This window comes from Larimichthys crocea, chromosome IX (genome assembly GCF_000972845.2).
Source record: "Larimichthys crocea isolate SSNF chromosome IX, L_crocea_2.0, whole genome shotgun sequence".
Taxonomy (NCBI): Eukaryota; Metazoa; Chordata; class Actinopteri; family Sciaenidae; genus Larimichthys; species Larimichthys crocea.
This window is the reverse complement of record NC_040019.1, coordinates 3,931,036-3,948,096: the sequence shown is the minus strand read 5'-3', so window position 1 is coordinate 3,948,096 and position 17,061 is coordinate 3,931,036. Positions and strand designations below refer to the sequence as shown.

At 40.5% G+C, this 17,061-nt stretch overlaps 2 protein-coding genes, 1 long non-coding RNA gene and 1 other non-coding gene across 4 annotated transcripts; all 4 read left to right on the top strand.

The window, feature by feature from the left end:
* The first annotated feature begins 52 nt into the window (after nucleotides 1-52).
* On the top strand, nucleotides 53-3,490 carry mrps2 (mitochondrial ribosomal protein S2). The gene is made up of 4 exons (XM_019269137.2): nucleotides 53-162; nucleotides 429-554; nucleotides 1,784-1,904; nucleotides 2,674-3,490. Exons 1-4 carry the CDS (start codon nucleotides 138-140, stop codon nucleotides 3,218-3,220), a joined length of 819 nt encoding a protein of 272 aa, XP_019124682.1. The 5' UTR covers nucleotides 53-137; the 3' UTR covers nucleotides 3,221-3,490.
* A 761-nt stretch (nucleotides 3,491-4,251) lies between these two features.
* LOC104928179 (uncharacterized) lies at nucleotides 4,252-6,866 on the top strand. The gene is made up of 5 exons (XR_797274.3): nucleotides 4,252-4,331; nucleotides 5,776-5,839; nucleotides 5,927-5,994; nucleotides 6,366-6,446; nucleotides 6,704-6,866. It is a non-coding gene; the product is annotated as an uncharacterized LOC104928179 (long non-coding RNA).
* Nucleotides 6,482-6,572, top strand: LOC113746475 (small nucleolar RNA SNORA17). The gene has a single exon (XR_003462902.1). It is a non-coding gene; the product is annotated as a small nucleolar RNA SNORA17 (small nucleolar RNA).
* Nucleotides 6,867-8,322: 1,456 nt separating the features above from the next.
* Nucleotides 8,323-16,293, top strand: dipk1b (divergent protein kinase domain 1B). The gene is made up of 5 exons (XM_010742417.3): nucleotides 8,323-8,934; nucleotides 10,389-10,523; nucleotides 13,134-13,241; nucleotides 14,191-14,367; nucleotides 14,523-16,293. Exons 1-5 carry the CDS (start codon nucleotides 8,866-8,868, stop codon nucleotides 15,333-15,335), a joined length of 1,302 nt encoding a protein of 433 aa, XP_010740719.1. The 5' UTR covers nucleotides 8,323-8,865; the 3' UTR covers nucleotides 15,336-16,293.
* The last annotated feature ends 768 nt before the right edge of the window (nucleotides 16,294-17,061 follow it).

Sequence of the window (17,061 nt, the reverse complement as noted above, 5' to 3'; positions counted from 1 at the left end):
AGTTGCATTCAAAATAGTTGGCAGCATGGGTATTGTAGTCCTTTTACGACACGGCGGATCTTTACGGCATCTAATGAACTACAAAAAAAACCTGCGCAGCCGCAGTCTGCTGACCTTCCGCGGCACTCAGAGCAAGCATGGCAGCCCGGGCACTGACCAGAGGTATCTGCTGCATGATTATGTTTAATTACAAAGAGTCAGGCTGTGGTGTGAAGACTCCGTGTGTGTCTCACACCCCGCAGAGACTCAGAGCAGCTGCTGTGTTTGTGTTTTGTTTTGTTTACAACCGAGAAATTAGCAGCTGTGCTAGCTGGCAGCTAACAGCAGCTAGTTTGTTAGCCTGTCAGGAGCTTGTCTGATGTGTTATCGAGTCATTCATTCATTCATTCATTCATTCATTCATTCATTCATCTGTCTCTTATGTTCAGGTCTTTTGGGGCTGCGGCACTCTCGGGCTGTCACACTAGGATACTCCTGTGGTGGACAACAACAACACTATGCTAACGCAGCGTCCATCAAGTCACCTCAATCACCCCAGATTGAGGATATTACAGGTGAGTTCACTAATCCAGTGTTTTTTTAACCCTGGTCCTCGGGGAAAAACACTGCCCTGCATGTTTTAGAGCAGGGGTGTCAACTGGTCCACAAAGGGCCGGTGTGGCTGCAGGTTTTCCTTCCAACCAAACAGCAGCACACCAGACTTGACTCATTTAATCAACTGATCTCAGTCTTCAGAGAGTTGATTGGTCAAACTGTGTGCTCTTGGTTGGTTGGAACTAAAACCTGCAGCCACACGGCCCCTTTGTGGACCAGTTTGACACCCCTGTTTTAGATGTTTTCTGCTCCAACACACCTGATTCAAATGAGTGGCTCGTTATCAGAGCCTGATGAGAGGCTGATCATTTGAATCAGGTGTGTTGGAGCAGGAAACATCTAAAACATGCAGGGCAGTAGTGATGGGTAAATGAAGCTTTTATGAAGCACCGAACCACTTGAGCCAATTGTTTCGAAAATGGGTTCATTACTCGAAGCTTCAGTTATGCTGACCTCTCCTGGCAAAGTGCCAGGCTGCAGTCAAATTAGGCTAGTTGGTGGACACATGCACACTTATTGTCCTATTCACAAATAAAGATCAATGAGACGATCAATGTGTGTATTGTGTTATTGAGGAAAGTGATGGGAAAATATAACATAGGTTTAGGTGGTAACCTATGACACAGGTGTGCTTGTGTAACTATGGCAGAGGGTGATTATGTAGGATGGGGGGCGGTCAAAGATTTTTATTGAGATACATTATTTTTTTAAATACTTTTTGGATTGAGTCGGTTTCTTTTCATGCTGACAATTTCTCCACATTTTGAAAATACTCGTTCACAAGGAACCGATGAGGCAGGTGTGCATAAGAATTTGTTATAAAATGTTGAAGGCACTCAAATTCAAAACTGTCTCAACCTGTCACCTGTCAGAATGGAGGCGAGGCAGTGCCATTCATTCACCTGATTGGACCGCGAACCAGACAGGTGATTCATTCTGGCAACGAAGCAGTTTCTGCTTCGGACGTCATATGTCACATGTTTTTTTTCGCACACCAAAGCAAGCTTCGAAGCTGTAATCCAGGGTTTGAAGCACGTATCGAAGCTTCAGTGTCGCGCTGCCATCACTACAGGGCAGTGTTCCCCGAGGAACAGGGTTGAAAAACACTGCACTAATCGATGCTTTGCACGTTTTTTTTTTCCCTCCCTTCCTTCCAGACTCTGATCGATATAATTTTTGTTTCACACAGAAAAAGTCATAAACCAGTCTCTTGAGAAGCCGGACTTCTTCCGTCTGTCAGAGCTTTTCTCGTTGAAGGAGCTGTTCGACGCCAGAGTTCATCTTGGTCATAAGAAAGGCTGCAGACACAGGTTGGTATGAACCCTCCGCAACTGTTTGATGAATGTTGTCACTCAGAGTCTTTGTCATAACACTCAGTGTAACAATGCACTCAACTCACGGTTCACGATTTTTTGTTCACGATACGATTTTAAAAAAAAAAAAAAAAAGAATCTTTCTTTACAGAAACTTTGTGTCTGTAAATCAGGCCAGAAAAAATAAAATATCGGCGAACACACCCGCGCATCGGCCGGTGCCGATACCAGTAAAAAAATGCAAATATCGGCCCTCGACCACTACTGTCCAGTATACATGTAGTTACAAAAAAGTGTTTATATAAATTAAGATGAGATTAGATAATATAAGATAGACTTTAATGATCCCACACTGGGGAAATTCACTTATCACAGTTGTAAGAGAGTCATGAAGTCATGCTGGTGTCTGACAGCTGTTGCAATGAAGGACCTGCAGTAGAGCTCCTTGTTTAAGCCCACCACGGTCTCATTAAAATCCATCTTTTTAATATCAGCTGTGCTGCGTCGTGTTTGAGACAATCCAAAATGTTGCAGCAAAACTACTAAACTACAGTTACCCTCCCTGCCTTTACTTTGAAAACCTGCAGGAAATGTAGTTTTTAGTATCAACACTAGTGCTGTGCAGCAAGGACACAGAGCAGAACAGAAACTGTTGTGAGCTGTTGTTTACGTGATGGCTGCTAAATCAAATTTACCAATTTCCCATTTAATTTATGTCTTTTTTTTTTTTTTTTTTTTTTTTTTTCTCTCTCTCTCTTCTTTTTAGGCTTATGGAGCCGTACCTCTACGGCTGCCGTTTGGACCATGATATAATTGATCTGGATCAGACCATGGAGCATCTTCAGCAAGCCCTGAACTTCACTGCCCATGTAGCGTATCGTGGAGGCGTCATACTGTTTGTCAGCCGCCGGCGCCAGTTTGGCCACCTGGTGGAGAACACTGCGAAAGATTGTGGGGAGTACGCCCATACGCGTTACTGGCAGGGCGGCCTCCTCACCAACGCCCCCATCCAGTACGGCCCTGGAGTCCGTCTACCAGACCTCATCGTCTTCCTTTCGACTCTCAACAATGTGTTCCAGCAGCACGTGGGAATTAGAGATGCAGCGAAGATGAATATTCCCACCGTGGGCGTGGTGGACTCGAACTGCAACCCCAGCCTGGTGACGTACCCGGTGCCTGGGAACGATGACACTCCAGCTGCCATGGAGCTGTACTGCCGCTTATTCAAGATGACTATCAACCGCGCCAAGGACAAAAGGAGACAGATGGAGCTGCTGCATAGCCTGTCGGCACCGTCCAAACCAAGCTCATGACGTAATATATTCTCAAGTCAGAGACATTAAAAATGCATTTCTAAAAAGTCAAGACGGTGTGCTGCTCTCTTTGCTTTGAGGTGAAGCTCACATGTTCCACTTAAACATGCCGCACTGCTGTCTCGTTAAGACTAAAGTTGTGTCTGTATTATTCATTAATGAATCTTGTTTCTGTGACATTTCCTTTTTCTTTCTTTTTTTTACGTGTAGATGGACAGCTATAAAAAGATTACATTAAATCAGACCGCTCGTGTTACTGTTGCATTCAAACTCGCTCTAAATCCAATTGTTCTGTCTTGGTGCCATCAGGGAGCACCCTTGAGGCAGATTTTTGCAAAAATGCTGCTTAAACTTCAAGCAGTACATGGGAGTAGATAGTCTTTAAGTATTTTATGACATATTACTGTCACAAAATACAATGAAGTCTCTTCTAGAGAGATATTTAAAATGCTTTAAAAAGAGGTGTTCTGAAAATATTTATCCTCAAAAGCCCAAAGATACATTTGAGAAGATGGAACCAGAGAAGCAGAACATGGTGGATTTAATTTCTATTGATGTATATTGCAGTCCATATGAACATAGTGTTAATATATAACACTGATATCCATATGCAGGAATAACGGCACCTCTGCTAAACGTTAGTTAAATGGTGTTTAAGGTAAATATGATGTGTGCTGTCATTAAAAATATTTAAAAGCCATTTCTAATAAAATATCTTCTATCTTGACTATTTCTGTTCTTCTGGTAAATTGTTTAATTTGATCCGGGTGAATTATGGGTAGTATAATTTATGTTTTTGCAACTGTTAGGCATAGGAAGGTTAGACATAAACTTATAATATTGACTAAAATGATGTGTAAAAATGTTTTTATGGCATCACTGAATTGCAAAAGATATAAATGTATATAAATCTTAGAGCCCCACTGTTACTGTATGCTGTTTGCGAAGTACATGAAGTTTGGCCCTTGTCAACTTCTGTAGTTGTACAACAGGTGTGCTCTAATAATACCCTGTGTGTGTGTGTGTGTGTGTGTGTGTGTGTGTGTGTGTGTGTGTGTGTCTGTGTGAGTCGACCTCAAACCACCAGGGAAGCTGCTGCGAGGACAACATGGTGAGTGTTAGTGCAAGAATATTAATATATATTAATATATAATAACTTAATAACTAGTCATATTAGTTATAAAACATCAATTTCACGTGTTAAATCGTTTAAATATTTGCATTACTCAACGCGACTACTTAGTAAATTAAATTAAATCCACATTGGTGTGTACCATGAACAATATTCATATTAATATTTATCATAGTCGAGGTTTATTTTCAGATTAAGTCTTAAAATAAAATAAAAAATAGTTTCCAGCTTTGGAGAAATCTGCCTTTCACGTGGTAAGCACCAGGCTATTTATAGGTTTCATACTGTCTCAAGTTCATGTTTGAGTCGCATTATAGTTTCTACTTTAACTTTATTAATTATTACGTCTTATCACACACTCTTCCATCCAAACTGGCCGGTTTTAACTGACTTTTCCTGCCCGTGTGTGAGCTCGGGTGTGGCGGCTTGCAGACTTGCAGAGCAGGCCTGACAGAACCTGTTGACATGTTTAAACGGATTATTGTGAGAGCACGTAGGTTATTAGACAGGAGACAGTCTTTATGACACACCAAACACTGAGAAAGAAGCTTGAATGTGTCCTCATTTTTTATTTAAATTATTCTAGACAACTTTTGGTGTGGAGAAATGTTCCAGATTGTTCATAAAACACGGTGAAATTAAAATAACCTGCAGCAGCTGCTGGGACACTGAACACACCTCACCCCCTGCTGTCGCCACCTGGTGGCAAACGCCTATAAATTACATCATCAGGAGGGTTAAATATAAACTGGGCTGCGATTAAATTAATGATTTATTTCATCTATCTCATCATTACTTTCTTGTTTTGCAAAGTATTAATGACAACTATAATAATAGTTATTATATAACACTTAAAGGCACTTTACATGGTAAGAACTATGAGCAACTAGAAACAAACAGGTGGGTAACAAACAAAGAAAGGCAAATGGGCTGATGGATTATGAGGAATTTGTCCCAGTAACAATTTGAAACCCAAAAATATACCCCCCAAAAAAAATATATATGTAACTACTTTTGCCATTATTCCTATTTATATTGTTATTATATATATTATTATTGTATAATTCATTCAATTATTATCCAAAAAGGTTTCTGAGCAATGTTCAGTTAAGTTCTGCCAATCAATCAATCAAAGGTCTCTAAAAATGTTGCAGAATTTTAATGATTGAAATGGTTCCACCATAAAACAAACAGCTGCAGTGACATTTTATAAGCCAAATAGTTGTTGAATATGCACAATAAATACTTCTAAATACAACTTTCATAGCCACAGTGTCACATTGTTGTCTCACAAATGTCATAAGTCATAGTTAGGACTAAACTGATCTTTTAAGTTTAAGCTGATTGCACCACCTCTTGTACACTGATGCCCGGTTGCTATAGGCTTTAGAATAACACGTGTAAACTCATTTCTCATTTATAGATGTGGCTTTCAGCTCCACCTCATGGATTCCAAACGTTAACGGGCCGATGCAGAATCATCTTTGGTATGTAAAAAAAGTTTCAACAGGTATGATTTTGTGTTGTAATAGTTGTCTCCTCTGTGTTCTGATGCACGTCTCTCATTCATGCAGGAACATGCACGGCTCTGCCCTCATGATGATGTCTGAGCCGAGATATTGAGATGACGTTTCAGACCACGGTAACTTGTCTTGTTGAAAATGTACTCGACACGTAAGGGTCGGTATTGCCCCTTGAGACGCAACTCTTGACTGCCGTGTCTCTGTTGTGCAATAAGTGGGCAAAAATTAAATAACTGGCTCACGATGGCTCAGTTGCCACTGTGTAGTGGGCTTTGGGTATGGAACCGGGCCAGATACTCAGTTTACCACAGTGCCTGTGTATTCCCATGAACTGCCAGTCTGTGGTCATATTGTTTATTTGTAGAATAAATATCAACCCTATCCTATAGCATGTCCACTGTTTCCCCTATTTCCCTGTTAATCAACATTTCTAGTACAAAAGAATGCAGTTAAATGGGTTTAAACATTTGATTTTTTCCTACTAATGAAGGTCTTCATCACACAGAGGACCACAGTCCACCTTTGATGGACCCGGTAAACCTGTGCAGCTGAAGCAGAGATGCTCGGGAAGGTGAGAATTGACTGTTTGGCCACTGTGCGCTCCAACATGCCCCTTGAGGCGTTGCAGTCCGACGTTGTGTCGAGCCTGTGTCATAAGGCGGCAGAGAATAAAAAGGTCTACGAAAGATCATCTGCATTCAATCCCTCCGACAGTGGAGATTTGGAGCTATGTTTTTCTTTACCAACAGATCACTTTATTGAAGTTTCATTTAGTGTTATCGAAGATTAAATGAAACCAAGCGTCTTAATTCTGGTTTGTCTTCACAGTGTAGGACCCTCCAGGCCTGGGGCAGGATATTTGAAGCCATCTGCAGATCTGTATGCAATGTAGACATGGTGGAAAGTGAGCTGACATAAACGCTTCAAGACAACAACAATAGAAACCTTTGTGATATTTTGTTGTCCAAGAAAATATAAAAGTTCAAAGTTTCCCAAGTCTGCTTTTTTCATTTGTCAAAAGAAACATTTAAATACTTCTGTTGCTTAGTGAGTGTTGTTTGATTTGTTACTCTGTCACAAGAACATCTTGTGATTATTTTGACAGATGTTGCAACGAGTCGTGATTTTAGTGGTAATGGTCATTTTTGCATTGGGGCCTGTACCAAACAATCATACTGATTTATTTATTATGGTCTGTTGTGATACGTTTAATATATTTTTTAAATGTTACAGCTCCTGCAATTTGGATATACTCAGCCATATTGAGATTTAGATAATATTTCCATTAATTGTTCAGCCCTACCTATTCACAAGATTTACAGACAGATCTGTATGTAACCGGCTCTTATCGGATCATTCATAATCAGTTTATTCTCCTAAACAGGGCCCGCTAATCACATTATCTTGTGGCAGTAGTATTATAGAGACATTTGTAGCTGCTTTTTATGTAATTTATTGCTTCCTGACTGGTAGATGAAATAGCATTTTGGCTATAGTGCACATTATTCATATTGTTCATTACAGAAATTTAGACTTCACCATTTCCAAATCCTGAATATAAGAAGCAACAAGTCTCTGTTCTGCTTTTATTTCTATTTTTCTAATTCTGATTTAGATCATTTGATCAAAACAGTGTACTACAGGAAACATGCTTTATGCACAAAACTGAGACCCACCCCACCACCAGGTCTGTCTTGATAACTGAGCTAGTGTAATTCAGTGTGTGCATCATCATCTATGACCAACTTAACCATCAGCTAAAGTGTAGTCACTGCCATACTGGTGTGAGCACTGTGACCTCTAAACCACGAAGCTGGTAGAGCTGCTTGATCTAAGCTATTTTTTGTGTGTATGAAGCATATTTATTTTTACACTGCATGCCGAGTGTTATCTGACACATTTGTTGTTATTGGCTCCCACATTTTGTCAGTTGAGCAATAACACATGAACAAATTACAAAAAACAAAAGCTAAGTCATAATCTACAATCTACAGTCACCTCACATTTCTCCCTACTTTGTACATATCAACAATGCCAACTTGCTGTATATATCTCTGTACAATATATTTTATTTTATTTTATCGTATTTACTATTGCTTTTTTGATATTTTATTATGTATATTTTGCTTTATAGTATATGTTTATTCTTTGTTGTCACATGTCACTTTGTGTAATGCTGCTGCTGCACTATAATTTCCCAGCTTGGGATAAATAAAGTATATCTATCTATCTATCTATCTATCTATCTATCTATCTATCTATCTATCTATCTATCTATCTATCTATCTATCTACAAGAGGACATGCACAAAATGGAAAGTCAGTATTGTCAAAGATCTAAATAAGCATATTACCTAAACACTCCATATTCGTTTTAATTTCATCAATTTTTTTTTTAACATGGTGATTATATAAACACAGTGACTGCTGACATGTTCCTCTGGACAGGAAGCGCAGGCGAGATTTCTGTCGGCGTAATAAAATAGGTCCTCCGGCTGAGATCTTCCCCTTTAAAGAAGCGCAGTGATGATGAGTCGCGGGGGTAGCAGGCAGAGGATGTGTGCTCATCGCAGGCTATTTCTGTGTCACAATTTCTTTTTTTTTTTTGTGTGTGTGTGTGGCCAGTTTCATCTGATGAAATGATGAGGAAGCTGCCGTTAATCGGGTGTGCTGGTGGTGTCACAGATGGAGCTCTTTCATTTTGGCTCATGTGAAGCTGGAATCTGAAATAGCTGAAATTCAAGGACGCGCTCTTCATCCTTTTTTTTTTTTGTTCACCGCCTAATGATTTGTGTTGAAAGACTGGATTACATAAAGACAGATGTAAAGATCCCAGCTGTGAATAAAAGAAGGCAACATGATGCCACATGCTGCGTTTCATCATTTTCTTTTTTTGGGTTATTTGCAACGCATGGCGTAGGTTTGCTGTAAGGATGTGATCAGACAGGAATCCTGCTTTTCTCGCACCGCTGCCTCCAATCAGTGTCGCTCATGATGCCCAGAGCTTTGCGGAGACTGGTCCATTTGGTGCTGTTCTGCCCTCTGTCCAAAGGTCTGCAGGTATGCATGCACAGCATGGTGTCAAGTCTGCTTCTTTGTTACCGTAACGGTAAAATAACCTACATGCATGGTCAAACTCCAACATAATGTGATGACTGTTCAAACAAATGAGCCTTGTTTTTATGCAAAGGTCAAGTGGCCAGCTGTCTATTCATCCATTCTTATGTAGGCCTCTTTGATGGAAAGTAATTTGACTTTATTTGAATATTTCCACTTATTGTTGGTTACCTTGAATTTAAATATCTAAACTAATCTAAACTAAACTCTATCTATCTATCTATATAGCACTTTTAATGCAAACATGCACCCCAAAAGTGCATCATAGAGAAAAGAATAAAAAAGAAATAGACAAATTAGGTAATACCTGCATAAAATAATAATAAAAATCTATTAGGTGAATAAACACAGGGGATGAGAAGTATCAGAGAGGTGATAGAGGTTTACAAGCTCAGCAGTAAATGACGATGCACCTTAAATAAAAGCCAGACTAAAAAGATATGTGATATGAGATATATGAGCTTTTCTACAGAGGTGCAGTCCCTCAGGTCCACAAGGGACTGCTGTTCCCAGCCTTGTTTTGCTATGACCCCTCTGTAAAGTGTTTGTCCTATTTATATATTCTTTGTTATAATATTCACACACACAATAAAAACAAAGATTAGTCACTTCATTATTAAATTCACAAACTCTCATACGTATGACGTTTCCGCCTCTGTCAGGACAAAATCAAAATGTTGTGCTTTCATCACATTTATCACACTTTCATTGGTTTAACAGAAGTTTAAATTTACACTGGATCACAGCACAGATTATCGAAGTTGTTTTCAATGCAACGATACCCAGCATTTGATAAAACTCGTCCTGTTTTCTGAGAAACAGCCATTTCTGTCTCATACTATATTTAGTCTAGTCGCTAGGGACTACTAGGAACACATTTTAAAACGTCTCTTAGGTTTGAATGGGCCGTGGAAAAGCAGATTTCCACTTCTCTTTTTGAATATACATTGAAAAAGTTCAGAATATGTGTGTGTCAAAAATTATAAAGATCTAAAATGCCTAAATTATTGTACTAGAGGTGTTTTTATGGAAAAACAAAAAAACAGCAACCTCTTGTATACTATGTACTCATGCTTCTCATGCTGCTCCTCATGCTTTGACTGATTCGATACATTTCAATTGATTTGTGCTTGGCTCAGCCTCCCTAACTGTAAAGAAGAGGATAAACTTCTACTGTGGACATTAATGGGTTTAGAGGGAGGCTGACCACCACCACTGGGAACCACCAGATAAAGTGGTTAGAATTTGCTCCGCCGTGACGAGCTGCAACAGTAAACATTGATGCATATGAGCTACCTTGGCTTTATCCTGAGGTCAAGTGACCAGCTCTTCTTTCGCTCATCGTGGTTTCGGTCTTTGTGGTTTACTGTGTTTTCTCTTCTCCCACCCTCCTAAAGAGCCGCCTCCCAGCCATTAAGGTGAAGTACCTTCTCCTGGCATGGCTGGGCATCCTCATCGCCAGCTGGGTCATCTACATGCAGTACGCCTCTTACTCCGAACTGTGCCGTGGGCATGTCTGCCATATGGTCATTGTAAGTATGGTGCCTGAAGACCATGTCTACCAATTTCATAACTCAATCAACCTAATCGCTGACAGGCTCCTCATTGATTAAATATTATGTCGCTGAGTTAAATTATTAATTTGTGGCGAGTAAATCACATTTCATTCCACGTAGGACGAGGAGGAACGTTTAAGGGCCGCTTGGTTGGCCTCTTCTTTCATGTGTGGCCTCCACCGATGCGGTGCAAAGAAACGGCCTATAGCTTAATCACCCTCCTGCTGGGCCCAGCTGTTTCCAGAGCTTTCGGAGAACAGAGAACAGAACAAGCACTGACATTTAATGAGACACAAAGGAGCACGATGGCGATTAAGAAGATAACTACTCAGAGTAATTGATACACAATGACAGATCAATGATGTAACCTCATTATAACAAATAGATCTGGCCAACGTGTGGTGTGCGTGTGCTTGCATGCACATGGATGTAAAGTTTATGTGTGGCATAAAAGGCCGGTACGATTACAGGGGAACATTTCATGACACTAAAATTAGTGCTGATTTTGTTTTGCTGGATACACAAAGCTTTTTCATTTGTTGTTTTTTGCGGCTTTATGTTGCAGATGGCACATTAGATATAAGTTAGTAGGCCACACCATACCGTTTTATATAGTGCAAACCACAATCCCTGACCTACATGGGTAAGAAAGGTGGTATCGTGGGAATGCATCAGTAAAGCTTCATACATCCGTGAAAGATCTTAAAGGAATAGTTACAATATAGAATAGTAGATATTTTTGGATATGTGTTATTTGCTTTCTTGCCGAGAGTTGAGATGAGAAAATCTGTTAGGTCCTGACAGCCAGCAGCAGGTTAGCCTAGATAAGCTGAAATTCTGGCATCTCCTGGCAACCTTGCAGTGATGCTAATCCATGAAGTCACTGCTCCCACCTGGCCAAGAAATTTTTCTGGCACAGAACCAGGTGTAAACCTATGTTTACCTCAAAACTTGAACACATACTTTGTTAGATTTTGACCTTTTCAAGGTGCTGGTAGGCATCTTTGGACAGAGCCAGAGCCTGAACTGTTTCTTTCTGTTTCCAATCTTTGACTCACTCAGGTCAAAAGTTCATAACAGGCAAGCAGTTTTCATGTTCAGGAAAAGCTTATTTCTTCCTTTTTCTCGGCCCGTCAATATGAGTCACATCACCTTCCGGGCCCTCGACTTACTTCTCTATACAGGCTGCTAGATTTTCCAACACATAAGTGGTATTCTGGTAAACTGCACTGCACTGAGTGAAAGGTGTTCATGCAGCAGTCAAGAACCACATCCGTTTATAATTTATACGTTATGACTCAGGAGAGAGTTAATGTCTGGTCTTGACTATGGTTTTGTGGGTTGCTGTTTTATACACAAAACATGACGGCTCTCACTTTGCACACACATTCATACTTGGCTGTTTAAAACAGCTAAGTACAACTGACACACACTGAGCAAACACAGAGCAAGTTTATCATCCATTTGGAGTTGTGTCTTTTTGTCCTCGTAATGCATGTAACAGCAAATATTCACTCTCCTTCCAGCTCTTCTGGTCTCCACCAACTCCTCAGGGAACGATTTGGCTCTTCAGCTGCTAAATGTTCCACTCTGTTCACTGTGTACTCTTGTCTGCAGCACCGTGTACCATATTAGATATATCTGCACTCACAAAGCTAGAATTATTACGTGAAATACAGATTGCAGTTTATTCAAACAACATTGTTGTGCTGATACTCGGGTAATTCACATATTCTGAGACGCTAAAAGTCTAGCAAGGTAAAATGTGAGTAATATCAGGACATGAAACTGTAGTCTGTATATACATGTAAACTCTGGGTATTAACCATATAAAGTATTCCATAAGTACTTATGGGAAAAGGAAGAAAGTACTTGCTGATACACTGGTTATGCTGCTAACCTCAACACATTTAAACTCTATATTGTGTAAAATTGCCAGTAGTAATCTTTAATAGTTGACCATCCTGTCTGATTTGTGCTTTTACAAACTGATGGAGATACTGTTAGATTTGGGGAGCAGCTGGGCTCATTTCTCAGTTTGTACATCCTCGCCTCCTCTCCTCGCATCTTAATCTCTCGCACCTGAGGTCCAAGCAAGAGTCGAGGCAACAGGCATTTAATATAAGGAGACGTCAGAGTCGTCATTTTTAAAGTAACATCAGTTAAATATGATGCAGCTGCAAGTGTATGCTTTTTGGGCATCCTCACCCAAACCTCCTCTCTCCTTGATGCTCTCTCTTCCTGAGATTTTAGGAATTGAGACATCCTTTAAGATGGCATGCTGAGATGGATTTTTGGAATAAGACGAGGTGGCGCAAAATAGAAAAAAATGAGATGAGCCAAGTGTCAGATGGTGAGCATTAGAAGGAGATCAGAAAGCGACAGCTAGCGGACTGATGGGGAGCTATAATGAGATGTGACGTCAGAAAAGATGGAGCACAACAAAAATTTGGAATGAATGTTTACAGAAATAAACTGAAGTCTTGCAGTGCTTGGTGTAATAGATATCGGATTTGCAAGAGGATGAAACACTTTGAGGATCTGTTCCTGTGGTTAATCTAGTGCATTCCCTGTTTCTTTATGCAGTGCGATCATTATAGAAGGGGAATAATATCAGGCTCGTCCTGCAAGGCATTATGTGATCAGAAGACTCTAACCCTGCAGCGCTGCATGTCCACCTCCTCCACACATCAGGTAAAGTAAACACACACCTCCAAACCTGCTACAAATTACATGTATGTTAATGTTTTATTGTGTCAACTTGATGCCTGTATTTGAAACACTACAGCCACTGGCCCTTCATTGTATCACACATATACAACTGAACTGCTAGTCCTCCCAGCCGAACTATACACCAAGACATCCACATCAAAATCAACTCCCCGTGTCTTGCCCCCACCAGGGTAGCGAGAAACTTAGGGGTCATGATTGACGATCAACTAACCTTTTCTAATCATGTCGCCTCAGCTGCCTGGTCGTGCTGCTTTGCACTTCACAACATAAGAGAAATCACGCATTACCTGACTCAGCATGCTACCCAGCTACTGATAAAGGCTGTGGTGATTTTACGACTTGATTACTGTAACGCCCTCCTGACGGGTCTCCCAGCCTGCACGGTGAAATCCCTTCAGATGATCAAGAACACGGCAGTGCACCTGGTCTTCAATCAACCCAAAAGGTCACATGTTACCCCGCTGCTCACCGAGCTCCACTGGCTACCTGTAGAAGCCTGTATTAAATTCAAATCGCTAATGCTTGCATACAAAGTAATTTCTGGTACTCCACCTACCTACCTGGATACCCTTTTACAGTCATATGTCACCTTACAACCGTTGCGCTCCTCCAATGAAGGACGCCTGGCTCTGCCACCCGTTCTCTCAAGGCAATCCAAATTCTTCTCGTCTGTTGTTTCCTGTTGGTGGAACATCAGTTCCTACCAGATCAGGGCCAAGGACTCTTGGAGACCCACTTCTTCAGAGAGTACCTCCTTACCTACCACTACCAGCTACAGGACATTTAGAACTGTCACAGTACTTATTGCTGCACTAACTGTACCGTGACTGTCTTTGGATAATGACTAAATGTAAATGTACATACAGGCATTTGTTCATCTCTTTCCTTTCTCACATTTCTATAACTGCAGGTGTACAGTGGACTGTGGAAGGAGAGACCTGTTGTGATCAAATGTGGTATTGAGGATCCAGTGAAGATTGATGGGTCTCCAGACTCTGTACTGCGACAGGAGATGAGCTTATTTGACAAACCCACACGTGGAACATCTATGGATGAATTTAAAGAGATGCTACACAGTTTCCTCAAGGTCTCAGCAATCACACCCCTGCAAGAACATGTAGAACAACTACCACCATAGAAAGCAGAACTTTAAATCTTATCAAAAACACTGTTTTGGAATCAGATTTGAGTAGCCACATAAGTACCACATAATAACCAAATGTGTCAATCTTCTTCCTGCAGGCTAACCTTGGTGAGCAGCCATCTTTGACCACCTTGGTGGATCGGGTCATTACACTAGCTGATGTCAACCAGGATGGCAAAGTGTCTCTAGCAGAGGCCAAGTCGATCTGGGCTCTTCTCCAGATCAATGAGTTCCTCTTGATGGTGGCGCTGCAGGAGAAGGAACACACACCCAAGCTGCTAGGCTTCTGTGGAGACTTGTATGTGACAGAACGTGTGGGCCACAGCTCCCTCTACAGGCTAGAGGTGCCTCATTACCTCCAGGCTCTGGTCCCAGAGGCCTTAAGCTCCAGCCTGAATCACTGGCTCGCACCAGCCTGGCCCCGCAGGGCTCGCATCACCATCGGCCTGCTGGAGTTTGTGGAAGAGGTCTTCCATGGTTCCTACGGGAGTTTCCTAATATGTGATGCCAGTCCTCGTCATGTGGGCTACAATGCAAGGTATGACTGCAAGATGGCCAACCTGCGCAGTGTAGCATCTGAGGCTGTTGTGCGGGGATTTCTGAGGGGGAGACGATGCGAGACTAACGCAGACTGTACTTACGGCCGGGACTGCACGGCCACCTGTGATCGACTTGTGAAGCAGTGTAATACTGAGGTCGTACAGCCCAATCTCGCAAAGGTGTGTGTGCTGTTGCAGGATTTTCTGCTTTTTGGAGCCCCCTCAGACCTCCGTGGAGATCTAGAAAAGCAGCTACGCACTTGTGTGACACTCAGCGGTCTGGCAAGCCAGATGGAAGTGCATCACTCACTAGTCCTTAACAACCTAAAGACATTGTTGTGGAAGAAAATCTCTAACACTCAGTACTCTTAAAACAGGTTGAGATGAGCGAATTATTCCACGATGACGAGTAGTTTTTGTTTCTGAAACTTTGCCAAATGTTTTAGAGGTTGGTGGTTATTAATGTATTTTCACTCTACATTGACTGTGAATAACAGGAAACTGTGAATTAATGAATATACACAATGAAACAGCAGATGATGCAGACGCTCTTAAAACCTCATACAAACCCCATCGTGCTTTTGTTTTTCCAATGCATTATTTTGAGAAGCACATTCATCTGTTAGACGTAATATTCTCAGGGCACTGCCTATAACTTTGTTTGTAAAATAATCTGTGAGTAAATAATTAGTTTTTAAAATAGTTTCATAGAATAATCTTTTGTTTGTCCCTAGTAGAGACAGGAAGTCAAGTTGTGACACGGTGTGATAGATTTTGTACAACTGTAAATATTAGTGGAACATTGTTGTTTCCTGTGTATAAATGAATCTCTATCTGAAGCAAAGATAAGATACAAATAATGGATGACAAACTGTATGTACAGTAGCACTGAAATGTCCCCCCTGGTATTGATATGATAATGTAATGAAATCGATCTGAACAGACTGGAGTTGTAAAGGACAATCAGACACGATTAAACTTGAATGAACTTCTAAATCATGAATAAGTCGGTTCAGACAGTTGATTTTCAACGCATTGCATAATTTTCGTTATGCTAACTTGTGCTTCCTCTTCTCCTGTGACTCGACAACTGCCATCATGGAGGATCTTCTGGAAGAGCTTAGAGTGAGGAAACATGTTTTCTACAAAGTGTCGTGATGTATAAATGCTGCACCTCCACATTTGGCTTTGTAGTGTCATTTGTAGAGATTTACAGATAATATAAGAGAATATATTTACATGTTGCTCATAAGCTCACATAGCATTTTACTATAAAGACAAATGTGTCAGTAGAGCAAATTCATGGTATGGCTGAAATGTTCTTGCACCAAAATTTGAAGAAGGACATATTAATTAAATGTGGATTCATGTGATACTGATTCTTTTGACATCACAGCAATATCAGCTTATTGAAAATATGAAATATTTAATGTTTTAGCAGTAATAATTGGTTGCTGGAATGAACATTTTTAAAAGAACTGTTTGTTACAAAAAGAAGGGAACTCATTTTGATTGAAAACCCTCTACGCGTCCTCAATCTTAACTCAGGTGATTCAGTGAAAGATGCAGAAGACGTACTGGATACACTTGATGTACTGTAAGAAAAACTCTGGTTGCAAAATTAACATTTAATGCAACACTCTATATCTAGATCAGTGTTTGGTTTGTCTGTTCTGGGCTACTGTAGAAAAATGATGGTTCAACATGGTGGAGGACCCGCTCTCTCTGTAGATATACAGCGCTCACTTTAAGACAATGAAAACACAACAGTTCTTATTTTCAGGTGATTATACACTATGGAAACGTACTAATATTTTATACCATTGGTGCCAATAATTACTTACACAATGGACCTTTAAATATAAATTTCTTTATTTCCTCCATTGTTTCTACCCTACACATCCCTACCTCTATGTCCATTGTGTTTTATGGCTTGAAATTCAAGCTTTTTGTTAACATATAGTACATTCAACTTGAGTATATCCATATATATATATATATATATATATATCCATAATTATATATATCACTTACTTTTATCAGGTTCATGTCACAGCACTAAATATAACTCTCAGTAGCATGAATAATGGTGTTGGAT

Excerpts from the sequence above, each read along its gene's own strand:
- dipk1b (XM_010742417.3), top strand. The coding sequence starts at position 8,866 with ATGATGCCCAGAGCTTTGCGGAGACTGGTCCATTTGGTGCTGTTCTGC. Across the intron at positions 8,935-10,388 it reads CTCTGTCCAAAGGTCTGCAG|AGCCGCCTCCCAGCCATTAA; the intron begins GTATGCATGCAC and ends ACCCTCCTAAAG. Across the intron at positions 10,524-13,133 it reads ATGTCTGCCATATGGTCATT|TGCGATCATTATAGAAGGGG; the intron begins GTAAGTATGGTG and ends TTCTTTATGCAG.
- mrps2 (XM_019269137.2), top strand. The coding sequence starts at position 138 with ATGGCAGCCCGGGCACTGACCAGAG. Across the intron at positions 163-428 it reads AGCCCGGGCACTGACCAGAG|GTCTTTTGGGGCTGCGGCAC; the intron begins GTATCTGCTGCA and ends TCTTATGTTCAG. Across the intron at positions 555-1,783 it reads CCAGATTGAGGATATTACAG|AAAAAGTCATAAACCAGTCT; the intron begins GTGAGTTCACTA and ends TGTTTCACACAG.